At 36.0% G+C, this 19,634-nt stretch overlaps 1 protein-coding gene across 4 annotated transcripts; it reads left to right on the forward strand.

Annotated features, from left to right (window-relative positions):
* The first annotated feature begins 189 nt into the window (after positions 1 to 189).
* Positions 190 to 18,313, forward strand: LOC123755026 (uncharacterized). 4 transcript variants are annotated; one of them, XM_045737463.2, is made up of 10 exons: positions 190 to 569; positions 4,670 to 4,796; positions 5,762 to 5,879; positions 6,930 to 7,013; positions 9,206 to 9,283; positions 9,841 to 10,061; positions 11,611 to 11,804; positions 14,244 to 14,380; positions 15,106 to 15,230; positions 15,486 to 18,313. In XM_045737463.2, the coding sequence occupies exons 2-10, from the start codon at positions 4,707 to 4,709 to the stop codon at positions 15,657 to 15,659; spliced, it is 1,221 nt and encodes a 406-aa protein (XP_045593419.1). In that variant the 5' UTR covers positions 190 to 569; positions 4,670 to 4,706; the 3' UTR covers positions 15,660 to 18,313. The 4 variants fall into 4 exon arrangements, with proteins under 4 accessions (XP_045593419.1, XP_045593416.1, XP_045593417.1 ...); XM_045737460.2 differs by lacking the exon at positions 190 to 569 and adding an exon at positions 3,645 to 3,773 and having other exon boundaries at positions 9,206 to 9,294; positions 9,879 to 10,061; XM_045737461.2 differs by lacking the exon at positions 190 to 569 and adding an exon at positions 3,645 to 3,773 and having other exon boundaries at positions 9,206 to 9,294; positions 9,882 to 10,061.
* Positions 18,314 to 19,634: the final 1,321 nt, after the last annotated feature.

Below are 19,634 nucleotides of genomic sequence, written 5' to 3' on the forward strand. Positions count from 1 at the left end.
AAATTCTAGGCCCAGCTGTCCTTATAGACTTATCGCGTACTGCAACTCAATGATAAGCTCGATAATAATGCTTATCAAGTACCGTTCTCGTACTTGATAAACATTATTATCGCGGTCTCCGGGCCTAGGCCACGACTGACTTTCCCCAGGATGTAAATCACAGCAGGTGCCTGAAGGGGGACTACGTTGTTGGGTAGATTAGATACACAGTGTTTAGTGAGTTTCATATTTATTTAGTAGTCTAGATTACTGTAGTCGGTTGTTGACATTGTCGTAGACATTCAGGCGGAGCTTGGAGCGGAGCAGAGAGCTGAGTGAGGCCGGAGTCGCGGAGCTCTATGTGGGAAAGCGTGGCGGCCCGATGGGGAATCATGAGTGTCTAAACTCAATGGGGAGCGAGAGCATTGTAGCTCGATGACGTCGTAGTCTGCTGTCTGCTCTGTCGAAACTGTAGCGTCTTAGGGTCGATTAGAACTGTACACGCCAAGTACAGAATCTATACACCAGTTGATTGACGGTTGAGAGGCGGGACCAAAGAGCCAAAGCTCAACCCCAGCACGCACAACTAGGTGAGTACTGGCGAATCATCTTGTGTACAATGTGACTTGTATCCGCTTAATTGACGTCCCTGTACCCACCGTATGTATTAGTTGCTGGGGAAACATACATTTAATAATAATATTTATTTACAAGACGGTACAATGGGTATGTGAGATTACATAAGGTTGGTATTTATACATTCTTGCAAAGCCACTAACACGCATAGCGTTTCCTTTTATATACATGAGCTGAATGGAATTTTTATTTTAGTGTAGATAATGTAAATAATTGTATTTTTTGTATTAATGTATAGCTTCAGACAATAGCACGTTACAATTTTGTCTAAAAAGAATTGAGTAAACCACTTAAAATAAAAGTAGCCTGAAACGCTATGCGTACTAGTGACTTTAGGCATTGTATGTACTAGCTCTATCTATAAATCCAACATTATGTTTGTAAATCAACTATGTATGTACTTTTCCTAAATAAAAATTTATTTATTTATTTATTTATTTTATTACGTGTCCAAATTAATGCCTCCGTCCAGTAATTGGACACGGTCTCCGGGCCTAGGCCACGACTGACTTTCCCCATTTAGCTAAGTTAAGGGGAATCGAGCCTGGGACCTCTCGGCTCTGATCGACTGCAGTGACAACTGCGCACTTTGGTGTAAAATCATTGATTAATTGCTGGACATTTACGACTATTTTGTTGAAGATTGTGCTCTAGCTCCTGTCCACAGAGAAGACAATTGGAGCGCGACTACTGGAAGCAGCAACTTAATAAGCTTAACAGCAGGCTATGGGAAAATATTTAATATTTATTCCTGGGAATTGTGTGGGTGGGGTGGGGATTACATTATGCCTTCCCCTAGTCATCGGGGTATGGTCGTTTCGGACACGAGACGATTTGACACAGCTGTTTTTTTTATAATATTAAAACGTGTACTGAATATTGCTATGCTAGGATGTATTAGTTTAGGTTCAATAGTATTTCGATTAGGTTGGGCTGGGTTACGTTAAGTTAGGTAGGATTTAAAAATGTTGGCGAATCGCCTTATGTACGATGTGACTTGTATCCGCTTCATCTAAGGGGACGCCCGGGGGCGTGCCAGATTGGGCTACAAGTAGCGAATTGGGCTACTTTTGAGAGCCCCGCGCTCCCAATTTTTTTAATTTCGCTACTTGCTACTTTTTGGGCTAATTTAAAAGCAACTCAATGATGCTTATTTATGGTCAGATGCAACACAAACAAGCACCCCGCGATAACAGCCATAGACTGACAATTTAAATGCGAGCACAGCACGCAGTATATCCTTTCACGACCAAAGATCACATTCACTCCAAAAAAATCTTCCACTTACAGGCTATTCATGCCTGTGCCACCTCTTGGGTAGCTTAATCTTCATCAATCAATCACAAATAAATAACAACGATTTCAAGTTCAGTTAGTTTAGTTTAGTTCATTTATTATGCACCCCATACCCATCTTGTGGGCGGTAGTGGAAAGGGTTACAGAGGCACATAATGGGCTCAGGGACTGAACCCCACAATTCATTTAGCTAAGGAAGTTACAATCTTGATGAGCTAGTTACAAAATTCAATATAAGTCGTCACATCAGCAATGGGTTCGAGATCGACCTAAAGTACAGGTTCTAAATTAAGCAACTGACATATGTGGAGAGCTAGTGTCACAATTTATATGTTTGTCCTGCACACCGCTCACCATCCAGTGGGCAGCGGTGGATAGGTTCAACAAGCCACAACTTAGGACAGAAAACAGGAGATTTTTTTCACCCACGTGGGGCTTAACAATGCACAATTACCAAATCATCAACATTATCTTGGAGTCAGAATCCACCAATCACTGATAGTTGTACAACAAGTGGAAGCTGCAGTTATAAAAGCAAACCAAATCCTTTGGAATAGTCAAACGAAATTTTGACGAAGGAAAAGGTAGTTTATACAACTGTATAAATCTCTGGTGTGCTTCCGTTTGGATTATTATATCCACGCATTGAGACCTCATCTTCAGAAAAACATATCTGCTTTGGAGAAAGTTCAACACCGGGCGACTAAAATCTTTCCCGAACTAAGTCGACTTCCATACCAGGGCCTCTTCCGCTCTCAACAAAACTTTTAAATTACTGAACAATTTGGAAGATATTGACCCAGAACACTTCTTCAAAAAGCTAGATGTAAGACCAACAAGGAGCAACGGTTTCGAGCTCAACAAGCCACACTGAAGGATGGAAAATATTTGTTTTCACCCATAGAATTATAACGTTGTGGAAACGCATACCCCCCGAAGCCGTAAATGCCAAAACATTGCTCGATAAAATCACCAGGGCAAATAGGGTACATTTGACAAGCCGTCGGCTTCCTATCCTCACTGAGAGATAGTGACCCTCTGGTAAATTCAGGTAAATCTTAGCTAATTAAATAATCCTGAAAAGTTTGCATATTGAAGGCAGGGCTGTGTTAGCAGCATTATACTCTCTGAGCAAAGCAATGCACTGTTGCCCTCCAACCCAGATGATGGGCACTGGGGCCCGAAGCACGCACCCGGCTCTTCGTTAGCCCTTTGACCTGGGTTCGTATCCTGGCCGGGAAGGATTGACCGGGCGCCAATCCTTAACTGTTCACCCAGCAGTAAATAGGTTGTTAAACGATTTGGCGGGTCGTATTCCGGGGAAAAATTAGGATTAAGGACCTGCCCGAAACGCAATGCGTGATAGGGGCTTTACAAGAATTTAAAAACTGTTTTTTTTATATATAAATATAAAAATCCGCCGACGAATCTTCTTGTGTGCGATGAGACTTAACGGCCGGTTTCTCTTTTTTTTTTTTTTTTTTGTGTGTGTGTGTGTGTGTGTGTGTGTGTGTGTGTGTGTGTGTGTGTGTGTGTGTGTGTGTGTGTGTGTGTGTGTGTGTGTGTGTGTGTGTGTGTGTGTGTGTGTGCGCAGAAATAATATGAATAAAACAATTAACATCGTGTAGTGTACTCTATATATCAAAATATATTACTTTGAAACCCGTATCAGTCACTCAATAAAAAATTGGGCTACTCTTATTACAAATTCGCTACTTTTTGATCGTCAGCTTGCTACTTTTAGCAATTTGGAACTGGCATCCCTGGGTCCCTAGGCAGGGGTGGGAGGCCAGTGTTGTTGTCAGGAGGCAGGAGGTAGGACGCTCTCTCACTCCTTCCTTCACCATGGAGACACCTGCTAGGTAATGCTTACAAATACTTAATATTTTCGAAGATTTGTGTGTGACACACAGGTTGACCTCAACAAAATTGACATATAATGTAGACTGGGAAAATGGGGGCAGTTTGGCGGCCTAGACACAGCTGACGACTTATAAGGAAGTGATACACGTATGATAAAAATATTGTGTACCAGTGTATTTTTGACAGTGTTGTGGATGCTGTAATATATGTGGGTTTTAAGTTCCATTACATTTTTGGGAATTATTTAAACTTCGGAGTGGTCAAGACAAATGTTATACATTACTGTACAGGGAAAGTGGTAAATGCTCTATGAATATAGAGTTGACTCAACTTGCTTAAATTCCTCTTTTTATCACTCTTTTTTTTTTTCATCCTTGATGTTTAAAGTGATAACTACTATACTTTTAGCATCTCTACATTGATATTACTTTTGTCTCCATTCACTAATAGGTCTTCTCGATCATAAATAAAACTTTCAACTACTCTACATAATCCTCCATCATTGCTGTATAGTTTTTAATATACTGCATTTATTCATTCCATTTCTTACAGTACTCCTATTACAGGTACATACAGTAAATTACAGTAATACATTTACATATTTCTCTAATTTATTTCTTTGTCCTTTCTTACGACCTTATCTGTATATACAGTACATTGTAGTAATCTTATAATTATGCTAAGTTGTGGCTGTAAGTGTCCTTAATTTTTGCCATTAGTGTGTCAGGTTAACTTAGAATTTAAATAATTTTTTCTTCTGAAATTACTATTCTCTTCAGGAAATCTGACCATTGATTATACTGTACAGTACTTAATTTATTATTGTGTTGGTAGAAAATTGTCAACTTGTGTTTTTTACTATACCATATACTGAATAATTGATCATCTTTCCCAGAATTGCAACTGTAAGTTATGGTTTTCTAAAGAGAAGGATGATGAAAGATGCTCTAAGGAAAACTGTGACCTTTCAGCAGCTGAGAAGGTCCTATCACCCTCCACCACTGATATCAGCCGAGTTTAAGGTATCGTATACAATTTACATGTAGTGTTTATATAACTCTGAATTTACAATATTTTATATAATTTTCTTTTCAATCATCAATGCATGCAGTAAACATAAAACCTTCCATTTTAGCCTTGTTCTTAAAGTATCTAAGTAATGTCAACATTTTGTAATTTCTGAATTTTAGCCTTCAGAAATATAAATTACAGTATATACACTTCTCACCATCCATCCCCTTTTTTTTTTTTTTTTTTTTTTAAACATACCTGTTGTCATCCATGTCATTATTGTTTATAACAGGTGTATATATATATGGATAGATGTGAGGGACATTAATTATACATGCATCTTTCCGAGTTATGTGACTGTGTTGCTCCCGAAGACAAGAATTTCTTGGCCCAATGAGAGGCCTTTGCTCAGTTAGGGACATCAACACTCAGCTGTAGAACAGCAGGGATCTTTTTACTGTCACTGACTGGATAATATTCAATCAATGATGGAATAACTAATTTACTTGCAGAGAATAAGTCACAATAATATGGCTTAAAATAAATAATAAATAACCCAACTCACACTTGTAATTAAAGTGATGACATATTGGTCTGTTTTGGATCCTCATCAAGTCTTTACACGTGTCAAGACATAAGGGTCAAGGATGGAATGAAACTAGAGTGCCTCCCTAGCACTCATATGACCAGACAGGGACATTTAAAGAGATTCCTGTTGTGCTGATGTAGTGTCACTATGAACTGACAGTCATGATTCTAGCCAGTGTGAACTTCACTGATTTTTGCACCTTAAGAGCAAACTAATGTTTTGCTCAGAAAGGAGCTGTCACATTTTTTCTAAGCCTGATTTTTATTGGGTTAATTTCTGAATGAATGTCATAAGTTTCAATCAAATATTGTATTGTACTTATAACAAATGAATCTTATTGAGAATTGCTAAAAAACAATGCTGTACAGTACTGAACATTGCTTGCAGGGACGTGTTATCGATTTACGCTCGGATACAATAACAAAGCCCACATCAGGCATGAAGCAGGCAATGATGGATGCTTTACTTGGGGACGATGTCTATCGGGAAGATCCAACAGTATCAGGTATGATTACTGTTGTTCTTATAGTCCGTGTCTTTCCTGTCTGTTACCTATATATAAAAAAGATTGCAGAACAGTTGACTTATGGTTTTACATGGGAAAGTGTTCTTAGAAACTGTAGAAGTTCTAACAGAATATTTTTTTAAGAATCTTTGGAAGGTACACATTGAATTTCAAGACCAAGATATTTTTTTAAAGGGTAAATAATTTAGTGCAATACACAATTCAGTATATGTACTGTAATGCTTTCCTTGTGCTGCAAGTACAGAGCACATGTTTGTGTTATTTTTCTAGATGTAGAACTGATAATAGGCAGTGACTGATCCTCATGAGCGATGGCATTAGTAGCAGTGAAAGCAAATAATTTTTTATTATGATTCTTTGCAACCAAAAAGAGCATGTTATGTAGCTTTAATAATGTAAAGGGAAACAAAATTCTTCTTATACAAGCAAAATTGTTAATTTAGAAAAAATTTCCCGTAAGAAATAATTTATATATTAAATAATTTATATATGTTTCCATAAGGAATTTAACTTATAATAATTTAATATAAAACAAATTTTCTCATAAGAAATAATGTAAATTAATCCATTCCACACTCCCAAAAATATTAACTTCAAAATACATTTCATACATAATACTACAAATATTTTGTACTTCAGTGTGTACAAGTTATATCTTACCTTTATTGAGGACTTTTGTTGGCGTATGTAAGATGGTGAGGAGGGAGGGAGGGGGGAAGGGAGTGGTGGTGGTAATGTTTGGAAGGAGTCCTCTTCCATTATAACGTCAGGCAGTGATGACTTCCCTGGGGTACATTCTCTCCTACATTTTGCTTGCTTACCACTAGGACCTGGTTGTGGCTGACTGGTTGTTTTATTAACAATAAGCATTGTCCCACAGATTTTTGTAACTTTTAATGTTGCCCGTGCCTCACCCAAACATTGGGAACTGACTGCTGTATAAATCTAGCAGAAGAAATTATTTGTCTACCAATTTCATTCATGGTATATCTGATTACTCTCTTCAATAAGCTTATTTTATTCTTACAGAGCTGGAGAAACGTATGGCAGAGTATACTGGGAAGGATGCAGCTCTATTTGTACCATCAGGCACCATGGGGAACCTAATCTCTGGTAACTTCTATAAACCTTATTTCTAGTAAACAGAATACTTAATATAAAAGTCGTATAGCAGTTGTTATATATTAAAGTTAAACCAAGTGTAAAACTGTTAAGACAAGTTTTAAGGTTTGTTTAAAGAATGAGAGAGAAATACTGTATTGAAAAAGCTGTACTCCCTCTGTAACCCCTTGGAATGCATGATTCTCCTGGCTTTCATATGCCACTGTGCACACTTCTTAATATTGTATGTAAGTACAGTGCTGTATTTGGAAAAAAATGGTTTCAAATAAGTGTTTGTTCAGCTTTAGTGATATAGTTGAGCTTTAGCTTAAGAGAATCCTATTTGTCATATGATATAAACCGTTGTCTAAGAATTAAATTCTACTTTCTGTAATATGAGAGGTTGTATGCTCAGATATCCTGGAGGGGACTTTAGTGCAGTTTGTAAAGTTCCAATTCTGGCTAAAGGATAGGAGGCAGATTAAGAGTATACACTCATCTAGGAATGAGCCCTATGGTGCTGTTGGGCAACAAGATTTGCTCTTCTGATTTGAATCTTCTTATTTTGGAATTTTTCTAGTTATGCAGTAGACCTTACAACAAACCATTGCTTGCACTCTAGAGATATTCATTTCCAACCGAATACTGCCACTCAGTCTGAGAAGAGGTGGGAGGCTGACATTACAATCTAATCCTCATGTAAATGGGTTGTAGTACAGTTTAGCTCACTAAGTGGTTCAAGAACTTTTTATGTATTTAAATTTAAATTTATAGTTTAAATAATGGCATGAGGTGATGGCACCGGGTCAGTGGTTTAATGCAAAGTGTGGCCATGGAAAGATTTTGTATCCTTTGCCTATATTTATTGAACTTTAACACTAGATAAAATTCGAGCGAGATGACATTAAGATGACAATGCGTCACAATATGCCTGCAGATATGATGACCAAACCACACACTGGAAGATAAAGGAACGATGATGTTTCAGTCTGTCCTGGATCATTATCAAGTCATGTATCTCGCATGATAATGGTCCAGGATGGACCAAGACATCGTTGTTTCTTCCTCTTCTGATATGTGTGGTTTGGTCAACGTTAAGTAAAGGAATGCAATATTAACAGTACATTGATATTATCTACTGCTTACACAATTATACAGACAAGGCATAAAGAACAAAAGAACACCAATACATATACAGTATTATTATCTAGTTCCAACTTTCATGAGATGGGGGAAAAAGCAACCTGGAGAAAACAAAGGGAAATACATGTAATATAGTAAAAGATCATGAGTATTTAAAATATTCATTTTACTTTGAGCCAAAATATACAGTATAACATCTGATACACAAACACACACCACCCCACTTCAGAAGTTATCCACAGCTGCACCTACCTCTTTATAAGACCATGTTTATAATGATTCTCACCATGTCTGGCCATCTAGTCAGCCAGCCTTACCACTCTCAAATCTACCTGAATACAGTACTGTATATTCTCTCCTCCAGTCAACCCTCATACAAGCTCTACAATCTTGCTGTTTATCGACTTGTGTGCTTATGTCCCCCATACCATTTATATACCTTGCTCTCTTTTTCACCTAATACAATGCTTCTTGGATTTTCTGACTTTTACTCTCATTTTCATATTGTGCAATCATATACAAGTTGGAACCACCACTCCCTCTTGCAGCCCTCTAGCTCTAACTATTGCTATCCTGTGTCTATTCAGGACTTTTATTAAATTAGTAAATTTCATTCCCTGACTAATCATGTTAATTTTTTATCATACAAAGACCTTTATCGTATGCAAGGTAGTGAAACTAATTGACCACGTTTAGCACTGAATCCTGTTCTTTTCTTTCCACATAGAATTACATTTATCATAATTGACTTGAGAAGAGAGGAAGTTCAACTGTTATCTCCTGGTGGTTCTTTCCAGTAGTATGATCAATACTTTGTTATAATGGAAGTACAGTACTGTACTGTACTATACATTAGCAGAAGAATGTTGCAGCAGAAGGGTATTATCACAAATCGATTCGTTAGAACTGAATTTGCACTGTATTTTCTGTAATCACTGTAATCACCATATTTTTAAAGTGATTACAGTAGAGTTTTATGGAAATATCACTACTAGTTTGAATGCCCAAAGAACAAAGTCACAAATGAAAATATTTAATTTTCTATTATCCAAATTTTTCAGTATTGGGTCACTGTGAGCATCGGGGCTGTGAAGTCTTGCTGGGTGACAAAGCACACATTTTCCTCTATGAACAGGCTGGTATGTCTCAGGTCAGTTTGCCATGTTGATGTAGTGTTTATGTAGGACAAAATACTATGGTCATAATCAAATCTTTCATATATAGTACTATAACAGAATTTCTGATCTCTCAGATTTGAGTAGTTTTGACTACATAGCTATTGTGATGCATGTTATGGGAAGAGGACAGGGGGGGGGGGCAACAGTATAATATAACTAGGCTTCCCTTAAAAGCAAGTGCTTTTAAGAGTAGCTTCTTTGATACATATTTAATAAGGAATATATTTTCTATACTTTTAGAAAGAGGGGTAAGAAACTTGATAGGGATTGCCGAACCTTAAATCTGAGACTTGTCGCATGCTGCATGTGTGTGATGGTATGCAAGGCTGACATACACATTTTATATGTTAATCTCATTCACTTCACTTTCAGCATACCTAACCTCTGACCTATCCACTTTTCATAAACAATTCAGAAAACTAAAACCATATTTAGTACTTTATATGTAAGGAAATATTGTATGTTACTGTAAAATACAGTACAGTATATAATTTTAACTGAATTTGATTTGCTATAAGCCTCTAATTACAGCGATGATTGTGTGTCCTCTGCTCAGCAGCTTGGTGGCATACAGCCTCACATTATTCCAACTCTACCAGATGGAACATTTGATGTTAATGAGATACAACTAAGATCACGAGTTGAAGATGTCCACTGCCCAAGAACTTCCCTTGTTTGCATTGAAGATACACAAAATGTATGTGGTGGGAAGGTTGTGCCCAGTCATTGGATTGATGAGGTAAATCTAAGTTTAGTGTACCTTTGTAATTGTTTGCCTAATATTGCTATTGGAGCAGCCCATCCTCCTACTGTTTCCCAATGTCAAGAAAGTAGTTAAATTAACGTGTTCTTTCCTAACCTAACAGAGAACCCAAAACAGAAAACGGGACAGTATGTCACTTTTGCGAGGTGCATTAATTTTCAAGTATGAGAATTTTTGGCCTTGTGTAATGCATACGATCGAAATGTGATATTCTTTTTAAGAGGACAGGTTGAATGGAGAGAGATGGCTCTGGGCTCTATCTCCATGACTGTGACTGGTGCACGTATCTCTCTCATTTTTGTGCTGTTTTACATGGTCTTTTAAGATGTGAATGTAGATATCCTCCAAAACCTCTGCATCCAGTTTACCATCCAGTTTCCTGCGTAACATCTACACATTGTATGTGTGGGCAATACATCTTTGCTTGTCTTTGACACTGTGTTTCCAGCTTCCGCCTGCAGTAAAAAAAAAAAAAAATTAGAGGGTTTTATGTGGACACTTTCTTGAATTTATAACTCTGGAGCTTGCAGAAAGCTACATACATTCTGTTAAAAGTACAATACTGCATTTGCTGTCTCTTCCCTAAAATATTTGACTTCAATTCATTTTATGAAAATCTTTTTAAAATATCTTCCTGTGTTAGTGAAACAGCTTTCATGTTATATTCATGAAGACATAGAAGATGCCTACTCATCTTTTCATCTTTCCAATGCTTTATTATGCTCTAATGCTCTTATTCAGTCTACATGCCAAAATCATGTGTACTCTTTCTCTTTCTGCTTATCCACTTTTCCACCACATAATTTTTTTTTTTTTTTTTTACATTTTTGCTCATAATTCTGTCTGCTTTAGCACCACTTGTGATTATCAGGTTGTAAATGTTTTATCATTGAATGGTGTCATTGACCTCCTTTTGTTAAAGGTATTTGTAACAATCATTCACATGAACACTGATTTTCTCCATTGGTCATTCTCTTATTCCCTCTAGTTGTAAAATGAAGTTTCAAAAGTGGAGCCCTTTTTTAATGTAAGATGCCATATTTTATAATTTTCTGTAGAGTATCTTATAATATCTTACATGGTTTGAAGTTTCACTGCTAGTCTGCTAGCTATAATACTTGAAATTTCACCCAAAGCATTGTTTTGCATTAAGCAAATAATAGCATATAACTTAATTTTTTGTGAAATAATTCACATAGATAATTTGTATAAACACGCCTTGAAGTATACTGATAGCTGTATTATCCACAGTTTTTGTCCTAGACAGACCTTTGTACCTGAATATTTTTATTGCTAGTTAAGGTATACATTTAAAAATCCATATCCCACTTTTATGGGGTGGGGAGGCACTTAACCTTACACTAGAAGAAGGCTACAAAGATGGGTTCCCACCATAATCATTCACTGTATCTCGGGGAGAGTGAGAGTATTTGCTCCACCAAGTGTTGGGCACTGCACTTGTTGGATCCCAATGTTTATGAATTAATAATTCAGAAACAAGTGGCACTGTACATTTTATCTGCAGGTTGGAGGTATAGCAAAATCTCTGGGCATTCCCATACATATGGATGGAGCACGTTTGATGAATGCAGTAATTGCCAGTGGAGAGAGTGCAGCTCGTATCCTACAAAGTTGTGACACTGCTTCCATATGTTTTAGTAAGGGGCTTGGAACACCTGTTGGCTCTATCATTGTTGGTCCAGAAGAATTCATGTACAGGTCAGTAAACTTAGAAATAGTAAATATTTTTAGATATTTTTAATAAGGATACTTATTGTTTTCACTATTTTTTTCTATTTTATTGGTACCTGTTTGATATCTGGAGACCACTTTTGTATATTGACTAGTATTTCAACACACTTGTATAATGATAAAAGTGTCTTGTTATTGAGCCACATAAGCTCCCCAGGTGGCAGCTTATAGAACCAATTATTACACCATATAGGGGGTGGGCAGGTCACTTTTAGCAACAGCCTTTACAGAGAAGTCATCACGAGAGACGCCTGACTTAAAGTTGGGCTTTAGAAAATTAAGATTTCTAGAGACAGGCTACATAACACCACTCATACCAACACCACTACATACCAGCATATGACCAAATAAAAACACTGCCACATGTTTGTCACCTTCCTTATCTTTTACTTCTTAACCCCTCATATATCTCTATCCTCAAGACAGTTAGCCTGTAGCCATTGCACCTGCCCCCTATTAACTCAACTGGTTTACCCACTGTAATCTGTGAACACCCCTGGGAATAACTTTCTCCACTATTCTCGTACATACTATGTCTAACATTCATTGAAATTACCAGTGTGAGTTTACTTAATAATGAGGAGGGTCATCATTATTCAGGTTTGTTATTAATTTGAATTAACTGAGATGGGTTTGCTTAATACAGTACAATGTGTGAAGATGAAGACTGTCATATGGTCTTAGTCATAACAGAAGGTCAAGGACAGTCAACTTGTTTGAAACCACTGAAGTATTTATTATTTTTGTTCTTTTTTATACTGTAATAAAATTGCTAGGATAGGTTTTCTTAATTCTTTGCTATATATATAGTGGAAAAGACTTGTCCTGTGTATCTTCATGAGGTCAAATTTTCCCCATGCATATCTCGTCCAGATAAGCACTTTAATAATACATTTAAACACTAATTTCTTTGTGTATATATATATATGTACAGTAATTTACAAAAATAATTAAAGGAAAGACTTTAGAGTTTTACTGAATTTGCTTGGGAAAGTTAACAAAATGGCAGGTTATCATGATTAGGGTCATCCATCAAATGGTAACTAGTAGGTAATAATGGGAATTGTTATGTACAATAATACTTTAGTGTTAATATTTAAAATTGGCTAGTAAGAGCATTCTCCTAATTGCCAAAAATTTTAATAAACTTGTAAAATACTACAGCACTCATCTGTCTATTTCTTTCCTAGGAGCTAATCTTGGGCCTTGATCATAATAAAGGCTCAAACCTTTAAGGCTTGGGGGGGATTGTGTGTTAAACTAGCTGTGGTTTACACATTAAATTATCATTAACATTGCCTAAAGGTGCAGATTTAACTTACCTTTTGCTGCCTTGAACAGGTTTATTTTAAGTTTTAACATGTCATGTTAGGCACACGAGTTCAAAATATGTTTCATCAGTTTTAATCACTTGCTCTGGCAGGTATCCAACTGTTCAATGAATACTTCCAGCTTGTCAACGAACTTGACAGCAGTTTGTCAGCATTAACAGTCACACCAGTTATCGTAAAATGAAGAGGTTAGAGTTTCCTGAACTTATCAAACTGCAATTTATTGTCTTGAAATTATTTGGTAGTTTATGGGGCACCTACTTCTTGCTTAGTGTTTGGTAATCTTTGAGCTTTTGCATAGGTGAAACCCATGTAAACTGGGTATGGCTCGTATTCTGGCCTTCTCCATTATTTAAATTAAGGTATTTCTCAATATTGACATTGTGTTCATTATTTTGTAACGTAGAGGTCGTCAGAATTGCTTTAATTTTCTCTCTTCTTCCTAATGGTCTTATGCTAGATTCATTCACATAAGCATGGCTCAGTGCAGAATAGACTCCCTTGCCTCCAACTTCATCAGAATTTAATACTGTCCTTCTTTATTATATTGACCTTTGACTACTGTACTTTTAGGAAATTTCTTGTCTTTTGCTTTAAGGTGTTAGATCATTGAGAGGAACCATGGTGGAAGAGTGTGACACAAAGGTAAATCTGGTAAAATGCAACATTCTCATGAGGAGTTGCAAAAGAAAAAAATGTTGGAGTATGTACAACAAAATCTGAAGGGGAATGCATAGCAAAAAACTGAGCGAGTTGTGCAGTACACCAACACAACAGCTCACTTTCTGCATCGAAGCAGTTTTTTTTTTTAGCATGCCTGACAATTAACATGTGTTCTCAGAATTCTAATAATAATTTGAAGTTCCTTGTGTTAGCGAATCGGTGCAGTGCTTAGTTATGGCATCATTGCAAGGCTTGCCCAACGCATGCACAAAGCTGCTCATTCCAGGCAATAACTCAATCATGTAGGTTTTGTTCGTCACCATTTATATTTCTCTCACTTTGGTGTGAAATTTGTATTTGACCACTGCAACGGGTATTTCATTGCTATCAGTAATTGTTCAAATCTTTTCAGAGCTTTGCGCCTTCGCAAAGTATTGGGTGGTGGCATGAGGCAAGCTGGCATGTTGGCTGCAGCAGCATTATATGCTCTGGAAAATATGGTTGACCGCTTGGCAGATGATCACAAGCATGCCAAGCTCCTTGCTCAAGGTAAATTTTAATAGGAAAAAATTATTCTATATACCCCTTGTATCTGTATTCTTCAAGGGATGAACATATGATCAGATCATCACAAAATTCATAGTGAACGTTAGTCCTTGATGCCGTAATGGAATATGTGAACTAATACAGCTTAACTTGTGTGTTATGAAGAAAGTGTTGCTGTATATTAGCCTATTTATTGTGTGAGATGTGATGGCCCAGGGATGCCTGTTTTGGTCTTCCTAATGTGATTGAACCATATACTGATCCAGATGAAGATGTGTTGTTTAGTACATAAAATCCACCTGATCTGATTGATGACAAATTTAAATATCAACTGTCTGTTGGAAAATAATTTCTTTTGATAACACAAGCTTGTTTCAGCTGAAATGACCTCTTAAAGATTGAGTGAAGATGTGTGCTATATTGTGTACTGTCCAGGATACAAATACTGTACAGTTCTCTCAATCCATGAACAGCTATTGTATTGTTTCATTTCAATAAAATATTTCATTGGATATTATGAGTTATACAGTATTGACTTCTATTGACTCTGGCCTAGTGACATGTTGTAATTCCTGTATACAACATAGTTTCAGGTACTGTACTATATCCCTATGTATGCTTGTATTTAATGCTAAGTCTAATCCAATAAGATTTGCTTACACAGTAATTGGATTAAACATTTAAGCTTTGAAGCTCTTCACCCTTGTCTTATGAAGTGTTAATTTCAGCAATTTCCGAAACTGGAAGCAAGAACGTAACATGCCAAGTAGCTGACGTACATACTAATATAGCCATCGTGCATCTGTATCCTGGCGCTATAACTCCTGAACAATTCTGTAGCAGGCTATCAATGGTAGGAATAAATTTATTCTCAGTGTCTTAAAACAATTTAGTATAAAAATTAAATAATTTTAGTTTTAAGTATTAAAATCACATTAGTTAGTTTACCCTATACCTGTACTAGCCTTCATTTTTAATAATTATTGTAAACTTAAGCTTAATAGTTAAATCATTTAAACATAACAGAAGTGTCATATATTGCTCCAAATATTATGCATCTTTATTCTTGAACTAGTGTAAAATGTATTCATCCCATTTTCTTTTATAGGTTGGAGAAGACGAGAACAAAGTGGTGGGTGAAGAGGTGATAGTAAAAGTACTGCCATGGTCAGCAGACTCGGTTCGCTTTGTTACTCATCATGATGCAACCTTTACTGACATCGAAGTAGCAATTGCAAAGTTAAAGCATGTTATATATGAGATAGACTTGCAAGTGAAGTGAGAATGCTGGTGATATGAGATGTATCGTGTTCCATATTTGAATTGTACTTGTTTTAAAATTAAATACTCGTTTAAAAAAAATTAAAAATTATTTTAAAAATGCTTTTATTTTAAGATGGTTAATAATTACAAATCTTAAAACAATTAACCCCTAGATTATGGCATTAATTTAAACTGTACCTCAACTTTGTTGCATAAAATGCAAATTAATTTGAATAGATTAGTTGAAATGGGGGAAAAATAATAATTATCCTTTCTATAGTTCGGTATGCAGTGCTTGTGAATTCATGCTCCGAAGCTGATTTTTTCCACAACTGTAGGCACGCATCGAATTGTGTGTACTGGATAATGTTACTCATTATTAGATAGGAATTATTACATGCAGTGTATGTAAAGAAAATATATTCTCTGGTATTTGAAAATGCTCTAATATTTTCTAATGAAACAATAACTGGTTTACATGTTTTTTTTTTGCTTTTGAAAGTTATCCATTAGCTCTGTATTTATACCAAAGAAACTTGAAAACATTTAAGTAGCTCATTTGAGCTTGAGCCATCTATTGAAGATAATGCTTCATATCCTAACTGCTGTATAGTGCACACCACACGGTGAACCATCTTACTGTATTACTATACCTGCAGATTATACATTTCCATAAGTAAATACTTTATAATATTACATGTTCTGTAGTTCAAGGGTCAAAAATATTAGCTCCTGACAACGTGTTCACACACCTTTAGGGAGAACATTAGTAAATAAGTGAATTTTCTGACAAAATCTTTGCAGTCATCGATTGCAAGATTAGGATGAGCTAACAATTTTTGAACAGACCTAAAAATTTGTTACTACTCTCTCTCAAAGAAGATTTTTTCCCCCCTAACACGATTATATTGTGATGTGTGTGTTGATTTATACAGTTAACAGCATTCACACCCCTTTCCCATTCCCAAGAATTTAAAATGACAAAATTGGTATTCTCCAAGACTAGCGTTGTTACTGCTCTGCTTCTGGCATTGGTACTTACAGTATTACTTGTTCCTCACGTAAACTATTGCCTGTATAATTTTGTTTATTTTTCATTAAAAATAAAATAGGTAGATTTATAGTGAAAATAAATGTAAATATTCCTTCATTTTGGATGTAGCTAGCCCAGCCACCCATTATCATTACCTAATGTCTTGCATATGCGATGTGATTTTTTACAATGCTATTTATTTGAACATAAATAATATTTGTAATTATTCTCTGTACTTTATGATGATGAATGAGCTTCAATGTGTTGATAGATTTAGAATTTACTAAGAATGGTCTTTTAGGCATTAGTATTTAAAATGTAATTCATTTTTATTTCATATTAAAATATGCTCATAGTCTTGAAGGATTTGTTGAAATTAATTTTTTTTTTTAGTAGTTAGTAACTGTTATTTACAGAACTACTCATAGAACAAATTGTGTTATTAAGTTTAGTGCAATTTGACAAAAGTTTCATTGGTCATACATTCCTAAATTATCAGTGTCCAACACTTGCTTCAAAGTAGCTTGCCAATTTCATTGACTTGCTCAATATTAATAAGTTATAGTAATGAAATATATGTTAATTAGGTCACACTTTAAATGAGTTTTCCACCTGTATCACACTTGCAGTAAGCATGATTTTTCGATCCCAGTAATCAACATTTGTTCTTTCTGACTATGTTAAAGTATAAAAAGTTGCCCAATTTCAAAATAAAAGATTTTTATAGCACTTTTATTTGTGTAGATGTGTGCAGAAGCTTAAGAGCAAAGGTGGCTCTTGCAAGGTGATGATAAAGTACGCAAAAGTCGTGCACCCCTACAACCACGCATGTAAGGAAAAGAGAGCTGTAACTTGAATGTGATAGTTGGATAAGTTTGAGGACCCATGTATTTTTAGGTTTTGACTTGTAGAATTTAAGTTTTTCTGGGATCATGACTAAAATACACAGTACCAATTGATTTTTGTTTTTAAATTACTCGGCTGGTTTCCTTGATTGATGTTCCTTGCCACTGCTCAGTTTTATACATACTTTTTCTGCCTTGTGGATGAATATAAAATAAATATGGATGAATATAAATAAATAAAATAAAATAAAATATTTGTAACATTTGACAAATCACATAGTTCAAGGGTACCTTGATAAACTTCCATTTCATTATTAATGACATTATTTCTTAGTAATGACGTCTATAAAGAACACAATATATGAGGGTCCTGGTAGTACAGTCGAGTTTGTTCTCGATCAAGAATTCTGGGTTTGAATCCCGGGTGGCACAGAAATGGTTTGGTATGTTTCCTTTCACCTTGTGCCCCTGTCCACCCAGCAGTAAACTCCAGGTACCGAGGAGTTAGCTTCTTGTGGGGTTGCATACTGGGTGGGGTCAATAATTTGACCCTGTGGGGAGAGGACCTTGGTGTAAGCCTAACATTATACTGTAATTGTGGTTCTTATTGTTTTAGTTTTACTATAAATTTAACTATGTATTTAAAAATTTATAAATGTTTAATGACCATATATATTTTTTGCATATCCCTATATGTTGCAAAATATCAAATTAAATTTTGTATGAATGCTGCTGTATAATTTGATGACTAGTAATGTACATGTAATAAAAAGTTAAGCAATATATAAATTTCAATTTAGCTGTATCAGTATCCCATATAATAGTCTAATAAATGACAAATCTCATTTATAAATTAAATTAGCAGTTTAGATAAATTTGATGTGGATTAAGTAATTATGTAGTCAGTATTTTTTGCCACCTCATTCTCTTGGATTGTGCAGAAAGTGATGTGATGGCTTGATTTAAATTGTCTCTGCATATGTATGTTGGATAAATTCAACTTTCCTCTGAATTGAATCTGCTTGTAATTATATCTTTACTGCAAGAAGCTAAAGAGATGCTGTTTCCTCTTCATTGATGGTGGAATTGATTTAAAACGATATACAGTATGGTATCGTGATGAGCCTTTTTTTTTTCCCCCAATTTTTCTTTTCTCCACCTTTCTCCCCCCTTCACATTTTTTCTCATTTCCCCTTCTCTCTCTCAACTTTGCCTTTCTCTTCCCTTTTTCCCCTTTCTCCTAGCATCCCTTCACCCCCCTCCCCACACTTTCCCCCTCTCATACCCTTTACTTCCTTCTCTTTGCTTCCTCTCTATTACAAACTCCCAATATATATCTATCCCTCTCTCTCCCTCTCTCACTTCCACACTCGCTACTAGTTTGGTAATAAGGTTGTGGATGAGTGGAGTGGGCTGCGATGCAGCATTATTGAGAATGTAAATTTCAAGAATGGAGATGGGTGAGAGAGGGATAACTAGCCTAGTATGGGCAGCTAGTCTTGTTGAACTTGTCTCTTAACAAACTCGTGCTGGAGCTTTTGTTCACTTACGCACCATGGGGTGTAGTAGATCTAGTTTGTAAAAATCTAGTTCTGGAGATCTAGTTTATAAGAAGGCAGCAAATTTGATTAAATTTGGGTAGTAATAAACCAGGTTACAAAGACACAATGGTCTAAGGAACTGAACCCCAAAATTCATTTAGCTAAGCCAGTTGTGCACTTGGCGATGCGACATAAAGCCTGTATATGTATGTACAGTATTATGATAACTCACCTAATGATATTAGGTGAGTACAGTATGTATTTATATGTGATTTTTGTGTTTTAGATTTAGCTACTCGGAACGAAATGTCCATGGAGCACAGGTTATGGTGAGCCCGTAATTGAGTTCTGTTATTCGAGATAACTTTGTTACTGTGATATTTGAGTCAAAGTTTTAAAAGGTGGGGTTGCCTCCTTTTTCCCTGTTTCTTTTTTGCTTCTGTTTTAGTGCACTGGTTTTAGTCTTGCTTTAAATATTATCATGGAGGCGGATGTAGGTGCAGACTGTCCATTAGTGAGTCCCATTCTTCAACGGCTTTTCTAATCATTGTAGTCGCTGTGGAATTTCCATCTAA

This window comes from Procambarus clarkii, chromosome 28, assembly GCF_040958095.1.
Source record: "Procambarus clarkii isolate CNS0578487 chromosome 28, FALCON_Pclarkii_2.0, whole genome shotgun sequence".
NCBI classification, from domain to species: domain Eukaryota; kingdom Metazoa; phylum Arthropoda; class Malacostraca; order Decapoda; family Cambaridae; genus Procambarus; species Procambarus clarkii.